Source organism: Lactuca serriola, chromosome 2, assembly GCF_051521515.1.
Source record: "Lactuca serriola cultivar US96UC23 chromosome 2, Lser_US96UC23_V15, whole genome shotgun sequence".
NCBI lineage: Eukaryota > Viridiplantae > Streptophyta > Magnoliopsida > Asterales > Asteraceae > Lactuca > Lactuca serriola.
This window is the reverse complement of record NC_136409.1, coordinates 149,854,353-149,877,429: the sequence shown is the minus strand read 5'-3', so window position 1 is coordinate 149,877,429 and position 23,077 is coordinate 149,854,353. Positions and strand designations below refer to the sequence as shown.

Below are 23,077 nucleotides of genomic sequence, written 5' to 3'. Positions count from 1 at the left end.
TGAATGACGATTCACTAATTTCCACCACGAAAAACGAAAAAGAAATTTAAGTTTTAAATCTATGAAAACTCCTAGATCCTTTGAGATACATTGAACTTTCAATGGCATGTTTATATCTCGATATGCCCCTCTTGTTTGTGACTGGGATGCCGAGGATCACAAAGCGGGTGTGAATAACCATGCAAACTTACATGGTGCCCTCACATGTTATAGTCACCTATTCGATGTGCCGGTAAACCACACACGCTCCACCGAACTATGAAAAACATTGAGTCACCCTTTGCTACCTTTGCTTAGACCCATTTAGTGTGCCGGTTAACCACACACGCTCCACTAACGTCTTCGCAAGGGCACAAAGTGTAATTTCATGGAATTGCATCAATTCACTTTTGCCTAAGTAACTAAGATTGGGAATTTTATAAAACATTTAGTTACTTGATAATTCATTATACTTATAATGGAAGGTTTCGTCCTATCCTACCCGTTCGGCTAACGACCCTCCACTAGTCAAGAGTGCGGTGGGTAAGAGTGGATACCCATTCAATCGCCATTTTATAGGCAATTTCCTTAAACACCCCTTATAGACCAGCTTCGTGAATGAGGCCTACTAACGGTAAGACTGACTTTTAGTTATACATATATATATATATATATATATAATGTTAGACTTTTAATGTTATATATAGTATAGGGTGTATTTTATAACCTTTTTAAAATACTATGTGGTTAACTTTAACAATTATACTTTTAATTAAATGGTTAACCTAAACTTTTATGGATTTATTAAATCTCTTTTAATTATACACCTTAATTAATTAATAAAACCATAAGGGTGTATTTGAACTTTTTCAAAACTATACTAGGGTTTTAGAATTTAACATTCCTAATTAAACTTTTAATCAACTTTTAAATTCCAAAACTTGAGGGCAAGTTTTGAAACATTTTTTCAAAACATTAGGGTTTCAACTATTTAAATTTCAAAACAACAAAAACTTTTGGGGTTCAAATTTAAACTATAAAACCTAAAGGACCAAATATGAAACTTTTCACAACAACAAGGATCAAATAACAAATAATTCAAATTAACATTTAATCACATAATTATCCATATTTGATGATTTCTTGCAAAATAATTTATCAATTTACTTAAAATAATTAATCAATTATCTTATAAGGAAACAATTATCCTATTAATTGATAAATATCTTCAATTAGATTAAAATTATAGTCAAATATATCATATAATCGGATTAATATTAATCTAACATGATAAGGTAATTATCCCAATGCAAAAACAGCAAGAAATCCCGAGATAAGCACTGTCTGACGCACCGACTCGCCGAGTCACCCTCTGGAACTCGCCGAGTAAGGCTGACTCGCCGAGTCCAAGAGTGACTCGCCGAGTCAGGTCGAACAGTGAGGCCAAAACACGATTTTCAGTTACATCAAGCATCAATACAATAGAAACCAATCATGGCTCTGATACCACTGATGGGTTTTGGTCATAAGACATCCTATGTGCTCATACAAACCCTAAAGCTCGGATCTAGGTTTCTCTATTGTACATACTTTGAATCCAAGACTTTGAACCCTAATACTAGCATATGGAAATCAGAATTCACATGTAAATAGGTTTAAGAACATACCTTGATTGTTATATAGCAATAACAATCTAATTCCTCCTTGAATTGACCTTAGAAAGCAAAGAGTCACAAGTGTCACTCCTCTAATGGCTCACAAACACCATAAGCAAGTGGAGAAGGTATATAGAGAGAGGAGGGAGGTTAGAATTCGTGTTTTGGACTTCTTGGGAAGGGATACACGAATTCATGACCTTGGGGTTGTTTATATAGGTGTAGAGATAGGGTTTCAGTCATTATCCTTATCTAGTTGATTATCCATTAAGCAACCAATAAGATAATCCTTGAATCCTTATCATACTCGAATTCTAAGGCTTTCCAACCTTAAATTCGTTCACCATACTTATAAGATAATTCTTACCTTATTTTGTAACTATCACATAATTACAATTCAGCCCCTCTAGTTTAATTAATTACACTTGATCACAAAATTAATTCTCAATTAATTATTGACCAATATTAATTAAACAAATATGATTTCTCCTTTAATATATTATTCTTATAACATATTAATAAATCATATTATCCTCTCTCTATTTATTCATTTCTCCAATCAAGTTGCTTTGGTGAAGGCAACCCAAAAGGACCATGCACCATCGGGTCAAGTACATACCAAAATAGTTATGGACTTAGACATTAATCCAACACAATTAACATAAGACAGTAGCTTTACTTATAAACTATACTCCTTTATTTAATCATCAAATGTCAATTACATTTATCTATTACATGTTTCTAAACTATCTAATCTAAACTAATATCGTCCTTCAGCCCGATGCTCCTAGCGTGCTGCAAGTGCTTAACCCTACTCAGTCCATTTGTAAGCGGATTTGTTGGGTTATCCTCTGACGATACCCTCTTAACTCAACATATGACCGAATGTGGACCGTTCGAATAATTCGATTATTTTTAATAACTCAATTATTCAGGAAGTCAAAACATGCAAAGTGAAACAATAGTTAAACAATTAACATAAGACAGTAGCTTTACTTATAAACAATACTCCTTTATTTAATCATCAAATGTCAATTACATTTATCTATTACATAGTTCTAAACTATCTAATCTAAACTAATATCGTCCTTCAGCCCGATGCTCCTAGCGTGCTGCAAGTGCTTAACCCTACTCAGTCCATTCGTAAGCAGATTTGTTGGGTTATCCTCTGACGATACCCTCTTAACAATGAGGTGTCCTTCTTCTACCCGATGTCGAATAAAGTGATATTTTCTGTCGATATGTCGAGATCTACCATGATCCCTCAGTTCCTTGGTTAAGGCAACCACTCCTTCATTATCACAGAAAATTTCCATAGGCTTCTTTATGGCAGGTACAACTCCAAGGTCTCCAATGAAGTTCTTCAACCATATCGCCTCTTTTGACGCTTCGCTCGCTGCAATGTACTCTGATTCGCACGTTGAATCAGCTACGGTTTCTTGCTTGGAACTTTTCCAAGTCACTGCTCCTCCATTAAGGGTGAAGACCCAGCCCGACTGCGAACGGTAGTTGTCCCTATCGGTCTGAAAGTTAGCGTCACTATACCCTCGCACCTTTAAGTCATCACTCCCACAGAGGACTATAAACCATTCCTTGGTCCTCCGAAGGTACTTAAGAATGTTCTTGACTGCGGTCCAATGTGCTCTGCCAGGTTCCCTTGATATCTACTGACCATGCTCAAAGCAAAGGCCACATCAGGGCGAGTACAAGTCATAACATACATAATCGAGCCAACTGCGGAAGCGTATGGTACTTGGCTCATCTATGCTATCTCGACTTCGGTACTCGGGTATTGAGTCTTGATCAACTTGGCATTACTTTGGATTGGTAACTCTCCCTTCTTTGAGTTTTCCATACTAAAATGTTTTAGTACTTTCTCCAAGTAAGTATTCTGACTAAGTCATATTAGTCTCTTACTTCGGTCTCTCAATATCCTTATTCTTAGAATATAGGAAGCCTCTCCGAGGTCCTTCATAGCAAAGCACTTCCCGAGCCAGGACTTAACTTCCTGCAGTGTCGGGATGTCGTTTCCTATGAGCAGTATGTCATCGACATACAATACAAGGAACCTAACTATACTCCCACTGGCTTTGACATATACACATGATTCATCTTTGCTTCGTACAAACCCAAACTCTTTGACTTTCTCATCGAAGCAAAGATTCCATCTGCAAGACACTTGCTTAATTCCATAAATGGACTTCTCAAGCTTGCACACTCTATTGGGATGCTTCGTATCGACAAAACCCTCTGGCTGAGCCATGTAAACATCCTCAGCCAACTTCCCATTAAGGTAAGCGGTTTTGAAATCCATTTGCCATATTTCATAATCATGAAATGCAACAATGGCCAACATCACCCTAATAGACTTTATTTTGGCAACTGGTGAGAAGGTCTCATCATAGTCAACTCCGGGAGTTTGAGTAAAGCCCTTCGCAACCAATCGCGCCTTATATGTGTGCACCTTCCCATCTATGTCGGTCTTCTTCTTGAAGATCCACTTGCGCCCAACCGTCTTACGTCCGGGCACATGGTCAACCAAATTCCAAACTTGGTTATCGTACATGGACTGAATCTCGCTGTCCATCGCCTCTTTCCATTTTGCAGACTCCGTGCCTGCCATGGCTTCCTTATAGCTGTTAGGTTTACCTAAATTTATTAGCGTACTATCACTAATATACGTGTCCCCTTCTATAGTAATATGAAAACCATATAACTGGGGTTGAACTCTAACTCTTTCGGAACGTCTAAGAGGTAAGGACTCGTCAATCGGTTCAACCGAAGTTTCCTCCTCGGGTTGAGCGCCAACGTTAGAGATTTCTTCATCGCTTGGCTCTTGAATCTCTTCAAGATCGATTTGCCTCCCATTGCCCCCTTGGCTTATGAGTTCTCGCTCTCGAAAAACCCCTATCCTCGCAACAAAGACAACATTGTCACTCGGTCTATAAAAGAGATATCCAAAGGATTTATGCGGGTAGCCGATGAAAATACAGCGCTCCCTACGAGGTTCGAGCTTGTCGTGAGTCTCTCGTCTTACGAAAGCCTCGCAACCCCAAACCTTAATATGTGCCGACGAGGGAGCTTTCCCTGTCCACATCTCGTGAGGTGTTTTGGCAACCTTCTTTGTAGGGACTAAGTTAAGGATATGGGCGGCAGTCTCTAAGGCATACCCCCATAATGAGAAAGGTAGTGAAACACGACTCATCATGGAACGAACCATGTTTAGCAAGGTTCAATTACACCTCTCAGCTACACCATTAAATTGTGGTATCTGAGGTGGCGTCAATTACGAAACTATTCCGCATTCCTTGAGGTAGTCGTGGAATTCAAGACTTAGGTACTCTCCTCCTCGATCGGATCCAAGCATCTTGATTTTCCTGACTAATTGAGTCTCCACTTCTTGTTTAAACTCTTTGAACTTTTCAAAGGTTTCTGACTTGTGCTTGATTAAATAGATATACACATATCTACTATAGTCATCGGTGAAAGTCACATAGAAGCGGTTTGCATCCCTTGTGGTGGATCTAAAGGGCCCACATGCATCTGTATGTATGAGATCCAATAAACCCTCACCCCTCGCACACCCCTCGCACAAGTGCCAGTGAAGGGAGACTTGGTCATCTTTCCAAGTAAATAAGACTTGCACACGTCATCGTCCCTAAGGTCGAATGACTCCAACACTCCATCCTTTTGGAGTTGGGCTATGCGTTTCTTGTTTACATGTCCAAGACGACAATGCCACAAGCATGCTTTATCCATACTATTGGAAGAATCCACACACAATACATCATTTCCTAGGTTATCTACAACCATAACAGTTTCATAAATTCCATTACAAGGCAATGCTTCAAAATATAAAACACCATTTAGATAAGCATAAATTGAACATTTTTCATTATCAAACGAATATCTAAATCCCTGTCTAAACAAACCATGAAATGAAATGATGTTTCTTGCCATATCTGGCGAATAGCAACAATTATTTAAATCTAAACCTAATCCATTACTAAGCGCTAAAGAATACACTCCAATCTTGGTGACAGGCGACGATCTTCTGTTTCACATGATTAGATTTATTCTTCCATGCTCCACATCCGTATCTCTTCTTAGTCCCTGCAAATCAGAACATATGTGAAAACCACATCCTGTATCAAGAACCCAAGAAATAGCATGTGATGAGTCATTAGATTTAATTGTGTAAATACCTGCGAAAGATGGCTTGATCTTCCCATCCTTGATGGCTTGCAGATATTACGGGCAGCTTCTCTTCCAATACCCTATTTTGTGGCAGTGGTGGCACTCTTTGGGTTTGAGTTGGGCTTAGCAGAACCAACTTTGGTTCCACTAGAAGAGGTACCATCTTGGGATTTACCCTTGTGGTTGCTCTTGGAGGGAGCCTTCCTCTTCTTTCCCCTCCCTTGCCATATGGCCAAAACAGGAGCAGCAGTTGGAGTGGGAGTTGATGCAGCAGACTTGTATTTGAGATTGCTCTCAGCAGTTCTCAGCAATCCTTGGAGCTTGCTCAAGGTGACCTCTTCTTTATTCATGTGATAGGTCATGCGAAACTGGTTGTAGCAGGGAGGCAAGGAGTGAAGGATAATGTCAATTGCCAGGTCTTCATCAAAGTTAACATTCAACTTCAGCAGACGGTCGACATATCTCTACATCTTTTGCAGATGAGCGGTAAGAGACTCTCCACTGCCCATTTTGGCAGTTATCATCGAAGTGATGATCTCATACCTCTCTTGCCTCACACTTTGATGGTAATGGTCCACCAAGTCTTGATGCATCTCATAGGGATAGTAGTCCTCATAGGAATTTTGAAGTTCAACAGTCATGGTCGCTAGCATGATGCAATGGACTTTCGTAGCATCACGCTCATGGGCCTCAAAGGTAGCGATCTCTTCGGGAGTAGCAGTGTTGATGTTCACCTCCTTCAGCTCCTTATCGAGGACATACTCTTTATCCTCGTAAAGAGTGACCATTCGGATGTTTCGGATCCAATCATTGAAATTGGTCCCGTCGAATATCACTCTCCCACACAAATTCATGAGTGAGAATGAGCCGGAAGCATTGTTGTTGTTTGAGTTCGACATTTGACATTGAAAAGAACAAAGTTTGATTAGAAATGAATCCCTAATTAAACACCCAAAATGAGAAATTAGGGCTAGGATCCAACAACGTTATTTACATATTAGAAAAGGGATGCCGTAATTTAACACGCAAATAATTTGAAGGTAAGTGAATGACGATTCACTAATTCTTCACCATGAAAAAACATAAAAGAGATTAAGTTTTAAACATATTGAAAAACTCCTAGATTCTTTTTAGATTCATTGAACTTTTCAATGACATGTTTAAATCTCGATATGCCCCTCTAGTTTGTGACAGGGATGCCGAGGATCACAAAGCGGGTGTGAATAATCATGCAAATATACATGGTGCCCTCATTGTTACAATCACCTATTCGATGTGCCGGTTAACCACACACACTCCATCGAACTATGACAAACAATGAGTCACCCTTTGCCACCTTTTCTTAGAACCAATTAGTGTGCCGATTAGCCACACACGCTCCACTAACTTCTTAGCAAGGGTACAAAGTGTAATTTCATGAGATTGCATCAATTCACTTTGCCTAAAGTAACTAACATTGGGAATTTTGTAAAGCTGTTTAGTTACTTTATATAGATTCATTATACTTATTAATGAGGAGATGATTGCCCTATCCTACCCGTTCGGCTAACGACCCTCCACCAGTTAAGCAAGCGGTGGGTGTGAGTGTACACCCATTAAGCGCCATTTTATAGGGAGCAACCTTATACCCACCTTATAGACCGGCTTCGTGAATGAGGCATACTAACGGTAAGACTAGCATTTAAATTATATATATATATATATATATATATATATATATATAAAGCTTGTAATTTATAATAGTATAGGGTTGAATTTTAAACTTGTAAAATTTTAGGGTTTGAAATTTAAATTATTCAAATTAAACTTTTAATCGCAAAACTTAAATTTCAAAACTTGAGGACAAGTTTTGAACTTTTTTAAAACATAAATGATCAAATAGCAAATAATATAAATCAACTAATTAATTTAATGATTATCTAAATTTGACCTAGTCAATATTACTTGCAAGACAATTTACCAATTTAATTCAAATAATCAATTAATATCATATAAGGAAATTATCATTCAATTAAATGGTAATTATCTTTTGTTTGGTCAAGGATATACTCAAATATATGATAAAATTCAGATATTAATGACACATTGCAATTAAGGCAAGTATCCTCAAGCAAAACAGCAAGAAATCCCGAAATCTGCTCTAACTGACGCTCAAACTCGCCGAGTTCATCATTCAGGGGCACAAAAAACGATTTTTTCATGCAAAAAGCAATCAACCAAAGCATCAATTCAATAGAAATCAATCAAAGCTCTGATACCACTGATGGGTTTGAGCCATAAGAACTTTCCTATGTGCACATGCAATGTTTCCAAGGCTTATAATTCTAGATCTAGTGAAAACAATTGAATCATAACATATGAAATCTGATCTGGAAGAATACCTTAAGTTGCTTGCTTGAATCTTCTTGTTCTTGGATCTTAGAGTCACAATTGTCACTCCTCTAATGGCTTACAAACACCAACTAGCAAGAGGATGATTTGGAGAGAGATGAGAGGTGAGGAAATCGGCTCTAGGGTTTCAATCTAACAAGAGTGGCCGATTTCCCTCACTCATAGGGTCTATTTATACTATGAGCTACTAGGGTTACATCCTTAACCCTAATTAAATAACTTAGGCCCTAAGCAATCCAAAGATCCTTCTAGATACGAGGCTTGGACGAATTTTAAGATATCTAACCCTAAAATTCGGCCACCCTAATATCCATAAGGATTCATAGCCCAAAAACACAACTATCACACATTTGACAGTTTATACCCCTTTATTCAGTTAACCTCTTTTAGTCACCAAATTAATTTCTAATTAATTTATGACTTACATTAATCAAATAATATTATTATTCCTTTAATATATTATTCTCATAATATAATAATATATCTTCTCTCTTTATAAATCACCCTGTCAAGTTGCTATGGTGAAGGCAACCCAAAAGGACCATGCATAACCGGGTCAAGTACTTAGCAAATATAGTTACAATCTTAGACACTAATCCAACAAAATCGGCCCTAAGTGTTATAGGAAGAAAGATAGCCGATTTTGGAGTGTCTAGCGTCTATCTCAAAGTCTTCATTTGTTCATGGTTTTTGTGAACCATCTGAGACATCACACTTAAGGCACTAAGCTATTGAAAGGCCAAGACTACAAGCTACAATAAAGAGGTATTATTCTAACTAGTTTTATGATTCATGTACCAAAATTGTATGCTAGTTGTAGGCTTCATGCTTTGGAAATTTTATTGCATGTATAACTAGAGAAAACTTAGATCCAAAGCTATTAGGGTTGTATGTACACCATAGGAGTGTTATAATACACAAAACCCAACAGTAGTATCAGAGCCATGAGTAGTTTTATGTTATATAGTTGCATTTGGAAATTGTTCAAAGTTGAAAAAACTGAAATGGCCTTCTGTCAAGTTGAACTCGCCGAGTCCAAAGCCTGGCTCGACGAGTTGCATTGGCAGATGGCAAATTTTCGGGTTTTTTGGCCTATATTGGATCGGGATCACTACCATAAACTGTTTTGTATCATAAAATATGTTTTTTCTGATACGGTAGTGATTATACTCATCCAATCAAAAGATAATTGTCAGAGTTTTAAGATAATTGTTGGTTATATGATAAACAAAGTTATTTGTAAATTGTTGATTTGATATTATATTGCTTTATGAGTTTAATTAGATCAATCATGAATTATATGATAATTTTATTTGTTGAAATTGATCTAAATGTTTTTAATGAGTTCCATAACCTGTCCTCAAGTTATGGAACATGAAAAGTCTCATCCATTAAAATAACATTAAACTCATAAGTTATGAAATTCAAGAATCTTGGATGGTTACAAAACTTGTCATCAAGTTGGAATCCAAAAGGTTTTGAAGAGTTTCAAAACTTGTCATCAAGTTTTGGAATTTGAAAAGTTTAGTTAAAAGGTTTTAATTTGTAATATTGAATTCTAAAACATATAGTAACTGAAAGGTTTCAAAATATGCATCTCTTGGGTTCATAACTTAAAAATTAATTAAATAGTTTTAATTTTGAATTCTTAATGACCTGGATGCCTTGAATAGTTCAATTACACCTTATGGACTTTATTAAATTAATTAAAGTGTTTAATTAAAAGAGACGTTCAATAAATCCATAATAACATGGTTTAAAATTATTTAAATTATGAGTATAATTTATTATGAGTTTAGTTAGATCAATAATGAATTATATGATAATTTTATTTGTTGAAATTGATCTAAATGTTTTTAATGAGTTCCATAACTTGTCCTCAAGTTATGGAACATTAAACTCATGAGTTATGGAATTCAAGAGTCTTGGATGGTTACAAAACTTGTCATCAAGTTGGAATCCAAAAGGTTTTGAAGAGTTTCAAAACTTGCCATCGAGTTTTGGAATTTAAAAAGTTTAGTTAAAATGTTTTAATTTGTAATATTGAATTCTAAAACATCTAGTAACTAAAAGATTTCAAAATATGCATCTCCTGTGTTCATAACTTAAAAATTAACTAAATAGATTTAATTTTGAAATTTTAATAACCTAGATGCCTTGAATAGTTCAATTACACCTTATGGACTTTATTAAATTAGTTAAAGTGTTTAATTAAAAGAGAAGTTTAATAAATCCATAATAACATGGTTTAAGATTAATTAAATTAAGAGTATAATTTATTAATAGACTAAATCATCTAGTATTTTAAAAGTTTAAAATACACCCTCATATTATATAGAATTAAAAGTCTAATATATTATATATGTATAAGTAAAAGGTCAGTCTTACCGTTAGTATGTCTCATTCACGAAGTCGGTTTATAAGAGGGGGGGGGGGTATAAGGTTATTGCCTATAAAATAGTGGTTTAATGGGTGTCCACTCTCACCCACCGCTGACTGGTGGATGGTCGTTAGTCGAATGGTTAGGATAGGACATTAAAAGTATAATGAAAATACCAAGTAACTAAACACTTCTAAATTCCCAATCTTAGTTACTTAGGAAAAATGTGAATTTGGTGCTAACCCATGAAATTATACTTTGCACATTGTTAAGTCGTTAGTGGAGCGTGTGTGGTTACCCGACACACTAATCTAGGACTGACAATGTGTGGCAAAGGGTAGTTTGATATTAATCATGGATCAATGGAGCGTGCGTGGTTAACCAACACATTGATTGGATGATTTGTAACATTAAGTGTACCAAACTAATTTTCATGGTTATTCACACCTTGTTTGTGATCTTCGTCATTCCAGTCACAAAACTTGAGAGGGCATAATCGAGATTAAACATGCCATTGAAAAGTTCAATGAATCTCAAAAGAATCTAGGAATTTCAATTAGTAAACAACTTCATTTTCTTAACAATTTCCCAACAACTTTGTTTCTTCCTCATCATTTTCTGGTAAACAAGTCTCAAACTTGCTTAATAGCTTCTTATATCTCTTTATCATCTTTTTATTGAGTTTTTGGTCCAAGAAGCTTGATCTTTGGGATATGGACATCCTAAGTGAGTGAACCACCAGATCTGGAATCATTAAGGGCTTTCATGGCATAAAGGTGCAAACTTTATGGCCATTGAAGACCCATGCAAGCCATAGGATGTTATTTTTTATCCTTTTAAGCTTCAAAAGCCCATGCATGGAGTGAAAGGTGGAAACTTTGTGTGTTCATGAAGTGTTTAAGGCCTAGATCTTTGTTTGTATGCTATAGTTTGGTGCAAGTACGACTTGTGGACCAAGATCTAAGTCCTAAAGAGTTAGGGTTTGAGCTAAACCAGTCAAAAGAGGGTATTAATGGGTAAAATTTGAAACTTTACCCTTAAAAAGACGTTTTTAGTGTGTATGAGAAGGAAGAAGCTTAGATATGAAGTATAGAGGCTTAATCCGTTAAGATGACCCAAACAAACAGAGGAACTCGTAGAGTCCATAGAAGAACTCGACGAGTTGGGTTGGAATGTCCCGATTTTAAATATGGTAGAACTCGACGAGTCTGAGGATGACTCGACGAGTTGACTCGCTTTATCACGACCATAAGTAGCCAGGGAACTCGGCGAGTCAGGGGGGATGACTCGACGAGTTGGATCACGATTTCAGGACTTTTGATTTATATAACTCGGCGAGTTGATGGGTCAACTCGACGAGTTGAGTCAACCCAAAATGTTGACTTTTACCAGAATGTTGACTATGACTAGGGGTAAAATGGTCATCTTACCCTAAGAAGGATTATCAGATTTTGCCCAAGTGTTATTGTGATAATGATAGTTAGGGAGTCGTTGGAGTATCCGTCAGAAATTCCTCACGCGAGATTTCACGGTTAGTTTTGCGAGGTGAGTTTTCCTCCTGGTATGAATGGGTTGAAGGCACCAAGGTCGACCTGTATATGTTTTGATCAGTAGCTGAGTATGGGCGAGGCCCGTATCTCATAGATAGTCGAGTGTAGGCAGGGCCCCGTATTTCATAACATTACTTGAGTATGGATATAGGGCTAATCGATAGATTGATTATACTTGTTGTCTGTGTGATACATGTATGTATGTTTAGCAGTTGAGTGTGGGCGGGGCCAGTATCTCACAGTTAGTCGAGTGTGGGCGGGGCCCGTATCTTGTAGTCAGTCGAGTGTGGGCGGGGCCCGTATCTCCTTGAGTGTGTGGTGGTGGGGGGATCTCTTAGTAACTTGATTATATTTATGGTATGTGGTAGTTTGGGGAGACTCACTAAGCTTCGTGCTTACAGTTTTCAGTTTTGGTTTCAGGTACTTCCGCTAGTAAGGGGAAGAGCCCGGGATGAATACATTGCACACACCACAACGTTTAGCCTGGGATGATTTACTCTGATATTTGGACATGTTATTTTGATACAGTGTTTTGATATGATGTATTAAGATACTATCATTTATGTTTTTAATGAGATGATTTGGATTGTTATGGTTTCATTTTTAAATTAAAAACGAAACTTTTGGACCGTATTTTTGGGATGTTACATGAATTGCTAATAACATAATATTTGATAACCAACTTTAATAATCCATAATTAGTAGTGAACTATAGAGGAGAAGTGGATTCGAACTAAACAGAAGTGTTTTTAGTAACTAACTGAAATCGTTAGTTAAGTGTTTAAGTTTGTCTGAACTTGCAAAATCAGATAAAAACCAATTTAACTTTTGCTTGTTTTTAGGTTATTTTTTAGTAATTAAATTAAATAATTAAATCTGTTCCCAATGCTTGATACACGACTGTTAGTGCTATATTATTTGCGAGAAGGTACACTACCTTAAATCGTAATAGTTAGTTAGATAGCTGGTAAAACTAATAGGTGTAGTAATATTACGTATCAATTATGTTCAATGTGAGGATTCCAGTAGCAATAACACATGTTTTTGGTTATCTCAGATTGGGGTGAGTCTCATTACTGTACACGTGGATCGAAGGCACCAATGCCGACCCACTAGGATCTGTTATGCTAGTTGTCTTTGTGACTCTTGCATGGTATGTTAGGCTAGGCCCATTGTATGATGAGCTAAACCTATTTGTATGTTGGGTTGAGCCCATGGACGGGGAAGGGCTAGGCCCAATGTATGTTATGTAGGATGCTAGCTGCCTTTGTGACTATTGCGTGGTATGTCGGGTTAGGCCTATTTTATGCGGGCTAGGCCCATGTGAGGGCTAGTCCCAATGATATGTATGGTATGTGGTATTTTGAGGAACTCACTAAGCTTTGTGCTTACGATTTTATGGTTATGGTTTCAGGTACTTCCAATTCGAAAGAGAATGACCTGACTTTATTTCAGTGCATCCACCCATGTTTCCGCAACTTTATGATTTTGAGATTGTACTATGATAACTATTTTTACTCTAATATACTTTTGAATGATTGAAAAAAAAGATAAATAGTGTTTATGGTTAATTTAAAAATGAAAATTTTACCTTATAATTTTTGGCGCGTTACACATAGGGTACTAGACATTATGAGTTTGACAAAATTATGTTGGCCTCATATTGATTGTTGAAATATGACTACAATTACGGGTGACGTCAAACGAAATCATATATGACCAGACGTCATAAATAGTGTTTATGGTTAATTTAAAAATGAAAATTTTACCTTATAATTTTTGGCGCGTTATACGTAGGGTATTAGACATTATGAGTTTGACAAAATTATGTTGGCCTCATATTGATTGTTGAAATATGACTACAATTACGGGTGACGTAAAACGAAATCATATATGACCAGACGTCATATGCACTTTTGTAATGATAAATTTTGAAAAGAAAAATTATACTTTTGATGAAATTGCATATATAACCCCAAAATTAAAATCAAAATGACGAAATCGCAGACCATGAAAGTCCACTGATGGTTTGATGACTATATGAGTCATGTCTTAATTATTATTGTTATTTTTAAAATAAAAAATTTATGTTAAATTTGTTTTCTTCTCAAATAATAACGATACCACCTCGTATGCGAAGTCAAATAATAGAAAATGACATATAAAATGGTTTAACATAACATTAAAGATCAATAATCAGTTTAAAATGAAATGTTAAAATTGTTTGATTAGAGCCAATGCTTTAAAAATTGGTTCTAACCGTGTGGTAGGACAGGAAATTGGGGACGATATCGTTTGAACAATAACCGATTTTATGTCAATTTCTAGACCAAATTGAAACCAACGATTATTTAAAAAATCAAGTTGTGTGATAGAACCGATAAAAAACCTGTTTGAAACGGTTTATTTGACTTGAATAGTTAGATTTAATCATTTAACTAAACAGTTCATTTCAAAAGAAAATTAAATAACTCGATCAATTAGGTTATCTAAAATATACATAACTACACCACTACTAGATCAGTTGAACTCACAATTGAATTGATTGAATCGAAAACCAATTGTCTATGTTAAACTAAAACACCTGATTTTAAAATCTGATGAGAATACATTGGTCTATTAGAAAATAAATATATTAAAATATAATAAGTTTTAAATTAAGAAAGAAAAGGTATAACTTTTTTTAAACTTAAAACTGTGGTTTAGAACATTACCATCGCAAGCTTTCCTCTTTCTTTCTAAAACCCTCACTCACACGTTAGTCGTTGCCGCGACCATGGACAGCAGTGGTACAGCGAGCGATGTTGCCCGAGCTATCGTCGCTGCCCTTGGCTGGAGCTCTTCGTCCGACGATCGCAAATCGGCTATGTCGTACTTAGAATCTGTATGTTCATTTGTGTTTTATTTTACAAAATTTTTCATCGATCTGTGAGTATATTACGTCCATTCTCATGCACTATTCGGGTTTTGGTTGCAAAACGTGTTTATTTCACAAGTTTGATCATACGCTGCCTACGAATCAGTGGATGTGGCGTATTTTGAAGATTTTTTTTAGCGTATGTGAAGTTATGTATGGAAATGCGATGAACGAACTTCTGCAATGTTGTGTTAGTTGTTAGTAATTGAGAAAAATTAATTTTAGGTTCATCTGAGGTTCCACATGTTTCACTTCTCAATAGATTTTGAAATTTATTTCATGTCACTTTTGAAAAATCTGTACATTCTTTTGATGTTTTTTGGCAAACTTAATCCTTCATATGATGCTGGAGTTGAAAGGTTTTACAAGTTAGAAATAAACTATCGTTAAAAGTATTGAGAAACAAAAAGAACAAAGAACTGGACAAGTGTTATAGAGAAATTATAGTATGAAGAATAGAAGAGTGGAAAGCTCAAAGCTATACATACAACTGTAGGCCTAATGTGAAACCTGATTGTGTTAAAGGAGAAGAAGATGTGCTTATACTAATGATCAAGTTGTTCCAGTCTATGCATCACCTGCTACAATTTACACCTATTACTAAAACCTGATGTCACTGTTGTGGGTACTGGAGGGTCTAAAAAGTATTGGTTGCTGAGGCATATGATTATGTCATAAACCCTTGCCATCTATAGTTTATAGTGGACATCATTCACCTCAAGTAATGTAGTCTTCATATTCTCTCTTGGATTATCAGAAGACCCAAGAGAGAAAGGAGCAGTGGCATTAACGCAATAAGAATTATCAGAATCAGATATTCAGACTTGACGAAAGAGAAATTGAGTAGTTGAAGAAGATGATGGACAGTAGAAAAGGATCAAATTCAGTCTGATACCATGTTACAGTTGAAAGAAGAAAGAGTTGGAAAAATGGAAAAGTTTTCTTCATTGATTGAATGAATTGTTACAAACGAAATGAGAAACATATATACACATTTTAACTAATCACTAACAGAATGGTAACTAACTTAACTTTCTAACAACTTATATGCTTGTGATAAGCATGTGACTAATTACAAAAATCATAGCTAACAATTCCCTACATGTCTCTAGACACTATATGTGATTGGGTTTCTTATATATTGTTATGCAATGTCGATCTATGGAAAAGTATTTGCTGTTTTACTATGGATATCGGTATCCACATACATTTTGCTTAGTGAGCCTTAATTATCCTTTTTTTCTGTAGGTAAAATCTGGGGATGTTCGTGTTTTGGCAAGCACATCATTTCTTTTAGTCAAGAAAGATTGGCCTTCTGAAGTTCGTCTGCATGCATTCAAATTATTGCAGGTTCTTTTCTTACTTCTATGCTGATTTTTTCTTCTCATCTAGTGATGTAAATAAAAGTAACATGACTGTTTATCTTTGCCAAAACCCTTCTTTATCCTTTTTCTTTTTTGAGTTTTATAAACAAAAATTTAGGAGGCTGTAGGCATTTGGTTACACTTTCAATGCTTTTGACCTGTTACAGATAAAACCTAACCCTAGTCCAAATCGACCCATTTTTAGGTAAATGGGTCAACATAACTGCCTCAAACAACAGATCTTTTTTTAATGATTATGTTATTGCATGCAGCATCTAGTGCGACTAAGATGGGAAGAATTGAGCCCTGATGAAAGACGGGAATTTGCAAAAGTTTCTATGGATTTAATGAACGAAATTGCAAACAGTTCTGGAGAGTGGGCTCTAAAAAGTCAAACAGCTGCTCTAATTGCTGAGGTCTACTTCTATTTTCATTTTGAACCTTTTTAGCTTCATAAGTTCCATGCAATTGGTTTATTTGCTTTGTCATCATCATCATCATCATCATCTTGTATCTATCTTTGATACAGATAGTCAGGAGAGAAGGCGTAAGTCTATGGCAAGAACTTGTTCCATCTCTAGTAGCTCTTTCCAACTCTGGCCCCACACATGTAAAGAAAATCCATTTCCTGTTCTTTTTTATTTGCTTTTCACTAAATGTTGAAGCTGATTTTTGTTCTAGTTGTAGGCTGAGATGGTGTGTATGATGCTGAGGTGGCTTCCTGAAGATATCACTGTTCATAACGAAGACTTAGAAGGTTTGGAGTTACAAGTTACAACTATTCTCTCTTATCTTATTGATATTTCTTTATAAAATTCACTAATTTTTTTTTACTTTTAATCTATACAGGTGATCGACGTAGACTGTTGTTACGTGGGTTAACTGAATCTTTGCCTGAAATCCTTCCATTGTTGTATACAGTAAGTATTATTTATTGTTTAATTAATGGTTATGGATGTCTGTATTAACTGCATCCTTGTTCTTATTTTATTACATTTCTCATTCAGTTATTAGAAAGACACTTTGGAGCTGCCATGACTGAAGCAGGTAGGCAACAACTTGAAGTTGCAAAGCAGCATGCAGCTACAGTAACAGCTACTCTTAATGCCATCAATGCATATGCTGAGTGGGCCCCAGTTCCTTATCTTTCAAAATATGGCACAATCCATGGGTATGTATCATCTTTTCTACTTTTATAAAAAACACTTCCACTTATTATATTCTAAATTTCTAACAACCATTCTTCCTTTCAACTAGTTGTGGCTTTCTACTATCTTCTCCTGATTTCCGACTTCATGCGTGTGAGTTTTTCAAGCTCGTGTCCTCTAGGTAAGCAATTGGTATGTTGGCTATGTTATAAGTTTATTGACTTTTTTGCCCCTGGTTTCACTTATTAACAACCAGATGATGGTCTGTAGGAGGAGACCTGCTGATGCAGATTCTGATTTTGATTCTGCAATGAGTAGCATTCTTGTCATATTGATGAATGTATCTACAGAGTTTTTACGGGTATCAGAGACAAATTCTGGCATTATTAGTGATAGTGACTTTGAGTTTGCAGAGTCTATATGTGAAAGTTTGGTGTCTTTTGGTTCTACAAACTTGCAATGCATCACTGGTGATAGTGAAATACTATCTCTCTATTTACAAAAGGTAATAGATCAACTAAAGAACTGCTTCTTTTTTACTTAAATCTGGACAAAAAGACTAAATGAGTCAAGCAAAAAACCTGGATTAATGTATTCAGACACAAACCCTTTACTCATATGTCCTTTTTTTTTTTTTAAATCTCAACCCCATTCATGTTAAACTTAAAGAATATTGTGAAAATCGTTTGTTGGAATGTTAAATGTGAGGGTAAAATGGTCATTTAATCTTATGTTAGAGAACTATAAGTGATTAAGATGTATGATCCTCACTTGAAAATGTTTTTGCAGATGGTGCAGTATTTCAGACATTATAAGATCGAGCTTCACTATCAGTCCCTTGTATTTTTACTGGTATATTAAAAGTTTCTGCAAGTAGTTTTTGTTTAGTGTTTTAATAACAGTATGTACTCAAAGATTCATGATAATGTTTGTTGATCAGGCATTAGTGAGAGATTCACTCTCGAAGCCAAAGACAGTTGGAGATGGGTCAGTTGACAATCTTGCCCCTGGTTCAGGGCAGACTGATAATCATAAAAGAAAGATCTTACCTTTTGTAAATGATGAGATATGTAGCATCATGTTGGATATATCTTTTCAGAGAATGCTTAAAAAAGAAAAATCTAACCCTGGAAATGAACTTGCTGTATTGGAATTATGGAGTGATGACGTGGAGGGCATGGGAGATTTTGGCCAATATCGTGCAAAGCTGGTGAGTATATATGTAAGGTCAAACTGGTCAATTAACCATCTTATATATCTATTCCATTTTTCTAACATTATTAAATTTTAATTCTTGGAATTTACAGCTGGAATTGGTTCGACTTATTGCTTCTTTCAAACCTCTTATAACCATTACCAAAGTTTCAGACAGAATCATTATGATCATTAAGAGCCTTCTTCTTTCCCCACTGCCTTCTCAGGTCTGATTATGAAAAATGGCCATTTTACCCTTCTATCTAGAAAAATGACCACAGTAAAAAAAGTTATAGAAAGAAAGTTAAAAATGTAAAAAGACTTGAATACCTTTCTGAATTCAAATTTCAGAATTTAACTATACTAGAAAGCATGCAACTTGCTGTGGAGAATGTTTTGGGAGCTGTTTTTGATGGTCAAAATGATGAGAATGGGAGTGCTTCTGATGCTCAACTTGCTTCTTGCAGAATTCTAGAAGGTTCTTTTTTATACTTTTTTACTGTGTGTATACTCTCAGATCTTTTAACACACCATTTACTGTGAACTTCAGGTCTACTTCAACAACTTCTTTCTTTGAAATGGAGTGAACCTGAATTAGTTGAAGTTCTTGGGCACTATTTAGAAGCACTGGGACCCTTCTTGAAGTATTATCCGGATGCTGTTGAAAGTGTTATCAAGAAACTCTTTGAGCTCCTAACCTCATTGCCAATAGCTGTCAAGGTATGCTTTTCACTTTTTCTTTATACAAAAACAAAATCCAGTTTGACTTACTTTATTTAAATATTTACTTATCTACCATGCCTTTTTTTTTTTTTTTTTTAACACAGGATCCTGCAACTAGTAGATCTAGACATGCAAGATTACATATTTGCACAGCCTTTATACGATTGGCCAAAACTGCTGACACACGTCTTTTGCCTCACATGAAGGTAATTAATTAATTCAACTCACCTATCTCATAATATTTGTGATTATAATATTTGATATTTGTTGATAACAGGGCATAGCAGACATGGTGTCATATCTGCAAAAAGAAGGTCAATTACTTCGTGGTGAACACAATCTTTTTGGTGAATCATTTCTCATTATTGCATCTGCAGCTGGGTAATTCACTTTTAACCTTTTACTTTATTTCATTGATATTTACTAATTTTTATGTAATTAAATACAGACCTCAACAGCAGCAAGAAGTTATGACCTGGTTGCTTGAGCCTTTAAGCAGTCAATGGACACAAATCGAGTGGCAAAACATGTATTTATCCGATCCATCAGGCCTGGTTAAATTGTGTGGTGAAACACAGTTTATGTGGTCATTATTTCACACTGTAACTTTCTTTGAAAAAGCACTTAAAAGAAGTGGGGTTAAAAAAGGAAATCTGAATGTTAATAATTCTACTCCTTCTCATCCTTTGGCTTCTCATCTCCCATGGATGCTCCCACCTCTTCTCAAAGTAAGACTATAAATATATTTCAAAGTCTTTTAAGCAAAATTATATCTAAAAAAAATGTTTCTTCTTTTTTGTTCTCAGCTTCTTCGTGCTATGCATTCTCTTTGGTCGCCATCTGTCACTCAATTGTTACCTGGAGAAATAAAGTCTGCTATGATCATGACTGATGCCGAACGAACAAGTCTTCTTGGTGAAAGTACGAAAATGCCCAAGGGTACAATAACTTTCACTGATGGCTTGCAAAACACAAAAGACGGAAATCCAGAACCAAACGAAACCGATATCCGAAACTGGTTAAAGGGTATCCGAGATAGCGGGTAAGTTAAGTAACCATTAACCAATGTGGCATAATTACCATTTTGCCCTTAACAGTCTTTATGTATTGGATCTAGGTATAATGTACTGGGTCTATCAACAACAGTTGGAGACTCGTTTTTCAGATGCATGGATATCGAAGCGATTGACTTAGCACTGGTTGAGAATATTCAGTCAATGGAGTTCAGGCATATAAGACAACTTGTTCATTCGATTTTGATCCCATTAGTGAAAAACTGTCCTTCTGATCTGTGGGACATATGGTTAAAAAGACTAATGTACCCTCTTCTTGTATATTCTCATCAAGCTCTTAGAATCTCATGGTCTGGTCTCTTGGATGAAGGGCGAGCAAAAGTTCCAGATTTTAATGGAGTTTTAGGTGGATCTGATTTGAAAGTTGAAGTAATGGAAGAAAAGTTACTCCGTGGCTTAACCCGTGAGATTTCAACTCTCCTTTCAGTTTTGGGGGGCCCAGGGTTGAACCCTGGGCTCAATTCTGAACAGTCTTCTAAAGATTCTAATGTCGTGTCAACCTCTTTAGTTGGGTATGTAATATGTTATATGTATAGCAGCACATGAGTCCTTAATATATTTTTTTAGTTTTTTAATTTGAAAATTGAAATAATTGTGGATTTGTGCAGGTTTCTTTTGAAGAACAAGGATATAGCTGTTCCGATGTTGAGTTTGTGTTTAGATGCTTTTAGATGGACGGATGGTGAGTCGACTATTAAGGTTGCATCCTTCTGTGGGGCCGTGGTCAACCTAGCTATGTTGACCAATAATGTTGAGCTTCGACAATTTGTTTGTAAAGATCTTTTTTCGGGGATAATTCAAGGTTTAGCACTCGAGTCAAATGCTTTTACTAGTGCTGACCTTGTTAGTCTGTGTCGAGAAATATTTGTAAACTTTTGCAAGGACGACCCTACACCCAGACAAGTAAGTAATTTTTCACTATTTTTTTTTTCTTTGGGCCCCACAGAACATAACAGGTTGTACTGCGTTCGACGTGTATTGGACTGGGGCCGAGACTCATGCCAATTAGACAAAAAAAATTTGCAAAATTTTTGTCCCACTCAAAAAGGTGGGACATGGACTCGCTCTCGGTCTCTCGTTTATGAAAAAAGACGTAAATGCTCTTCTTGTTCTCATCATCGAAAATATCCCTAGTGACCTTATCCAGTCCCGTCATGTGTAACGAACGCAGCCGTAAGGCTGCGTTTTTTTACATGGGACTGAACAAGATTTGTAGGGATATTTTTGATGATGAGGATGAAAAGGGCATTTACGTCTTTTTTCATAAACGAGAGACCGAGAGCGAGTCCATGTCCCACCTTTTTGAGTGGGACAAAAATTTTGCAAATTTTTTTTGTCTAATTGGCATGAGTCTCGGCCCCAGTCCAATACACGTCGAACGCAGTACAACCTGTTTTATTTTGTAGGACACTAAAGGTCTAAAGTTTTAAGCATTTGTATTAAGGGAAAGCTTAAATATTAAATCTTGCATTGTTTATTGTGAAAATTTGTATAGATTTTGCTGTCACTTCCTTGCATTACGCCTCAAGATCTGTTGGCATTTGAAGAAGCATTGGGGAAGACGAGTAGTCTTAAGGAACAAAAGCAGCTTATGAGAAGCTTGCTGTTGGTAGGTACTGGGAACCAGTTGAAAGCACTTGCTGTTCAAAAAAGTGTGAACGTAATCACTAATGTTGTAGGTAAGAAAGGAAGGGCCTTCTTGAATCTAGAGATAACCATACATATGACACATGCATATATAAATATAAATAAAATCCACATCTATATTATGGTGTGTTCTAAAAACCCTCAATTTTGGTGTTTTTCAGCAAGACCAAGAAGCTCAATATCTGCCTCAGATTCCAGAACTGAAGATGGAGGTGCAATCGGTTTGGCTGCTATTATGTAGTCTTGATTTGGTTGTTTTATGTAGAAAACGAGTTTTATTGAGTTTGAGATGTACACAAAAACGAATAGTTTTTGAAGATGTATCTAACGAGGTCTCTTCCTATTCCTGATGTATGTAACAAACCATTATATGATACTTACTTCACTAAATCATGTTTCCGAAATGTCAATGTTTTATTAGTTGTGTTTCTGGTTTTTGTGCCTTTTATGATTTTTTTCCCTGATACATCAGTATTATACCAACGTACTAAAAAATAAATTAATTGGTAATAAATTAATCAGAGGAACACAGTTGACGATAATACATGATTTGGATGAGAAAGTGATGGCTACCAAAAACGTGGTGGCCTAGCTGTTTGAAGTTTGTATGCTTTTTTAGTATGGTATTTTTGTTCTTTGCGCTTCTGGAATAAAAAATGTGTGTTGTAACAGTTATTCGAACAAGTAGGAGAGGCATCTAAAATTGAAGTAACTTTTGGCTTCTTAAATAATCCTGAATAACTGTGATAGTGATAGTAAAGAAATTCAACCAATAAATGGAATTATCTTACCACTGTAACTCTTACCACTTTTTGTGCGATATAGAAGTTTCAGAATGCTATATTTGAAACGCCCAAAC

The 23,077-nt window shown here is 35.9% G+C and overlaps 1 protein-coding gene across 2 annotated transcripts; it reads left to right on the top strand.

Annotated features, from left to right (window-relative positions):
• Positions 1-14,866: 14,866 nt before the first annotated feature.
• Positions 14,867-22,648, top strand: LOC145086990 (ARM repeat superfamily protein). Of its 2 annotated transcripts, XM_079024873.1 has the most exons (22): positions 14,867-15,036; positions 16,318-16,419; positions 16,706-16,849; positions 16,963-17,043; positions 17,121-17,190; positions 17,283-17,353; positions 17,441-17,604; positions 17,691-17,762; positions 17,852-18,086; positions 18,371-18,433; positions 18,522-18,791; positions 18,889-19,002; positions 19,127-19,253; positions 19,326-19,495; positions 19,603-19,704; positions 19,776-19,879; positions 19,947-20,226; positions 20,305-20,540; positions 20,616-21,083; positions 21,180-21,474; positions 22,067-22,250; positions 22,380-22,648. In XM_079024873.1, the coding sequence occupies exons 1-22, from the start codon at positions 14,929-14,931 to the stop codon at positions 22,457-22,459; spliced, it is 3,540 nt and encodes a 1,179-aa protein (XP_078880999.1). In that variant the 5' UTR covers positions 14,867-14,928; the 3' UTR covers positions 22,460-22,648. The 2 variants fall into 2 exon arrangements, with proteins under 2 accessions (XP_078880999.1, XP_078881000.1); XM_079024874.1 differs by lacking the exons at positions 14,867-15,036; positions 16,318-16,419; positions 16,706-16,849 and having other exon boundaries at positions 17,115-17,190.
• Positions 22,649-23,077: the final 429 nt, after the last annotated feature.

What these genes read in the sequence shown, in the direction of transcription:
- LOC145086990 (XM_079024873.1), top strand. Translation starts at nt 14,929, where the DNA reads ATGGACAGCAGTGGTACAGCGAGCGATGTTGCCCGAGCTATCGTCGCT. An exon ending in TCATAACGAAGACTTAGAAG is followed by an intron (nt 17,191 to 17,282) that starts GTTTGGAGTTAC and finishes TAATCTATACAG; the next exon opens with GTGATCGACGTAGACTGTTG. An exon ending in ATTATTGCATCTGCAGCTGG is followed by an intron (nt 19,880 to 19,946) that starts GTAATTCACTTT and finishes AATTAAATACAG; the next exon opens with ACCTCAACAGCAGCAAGAAG.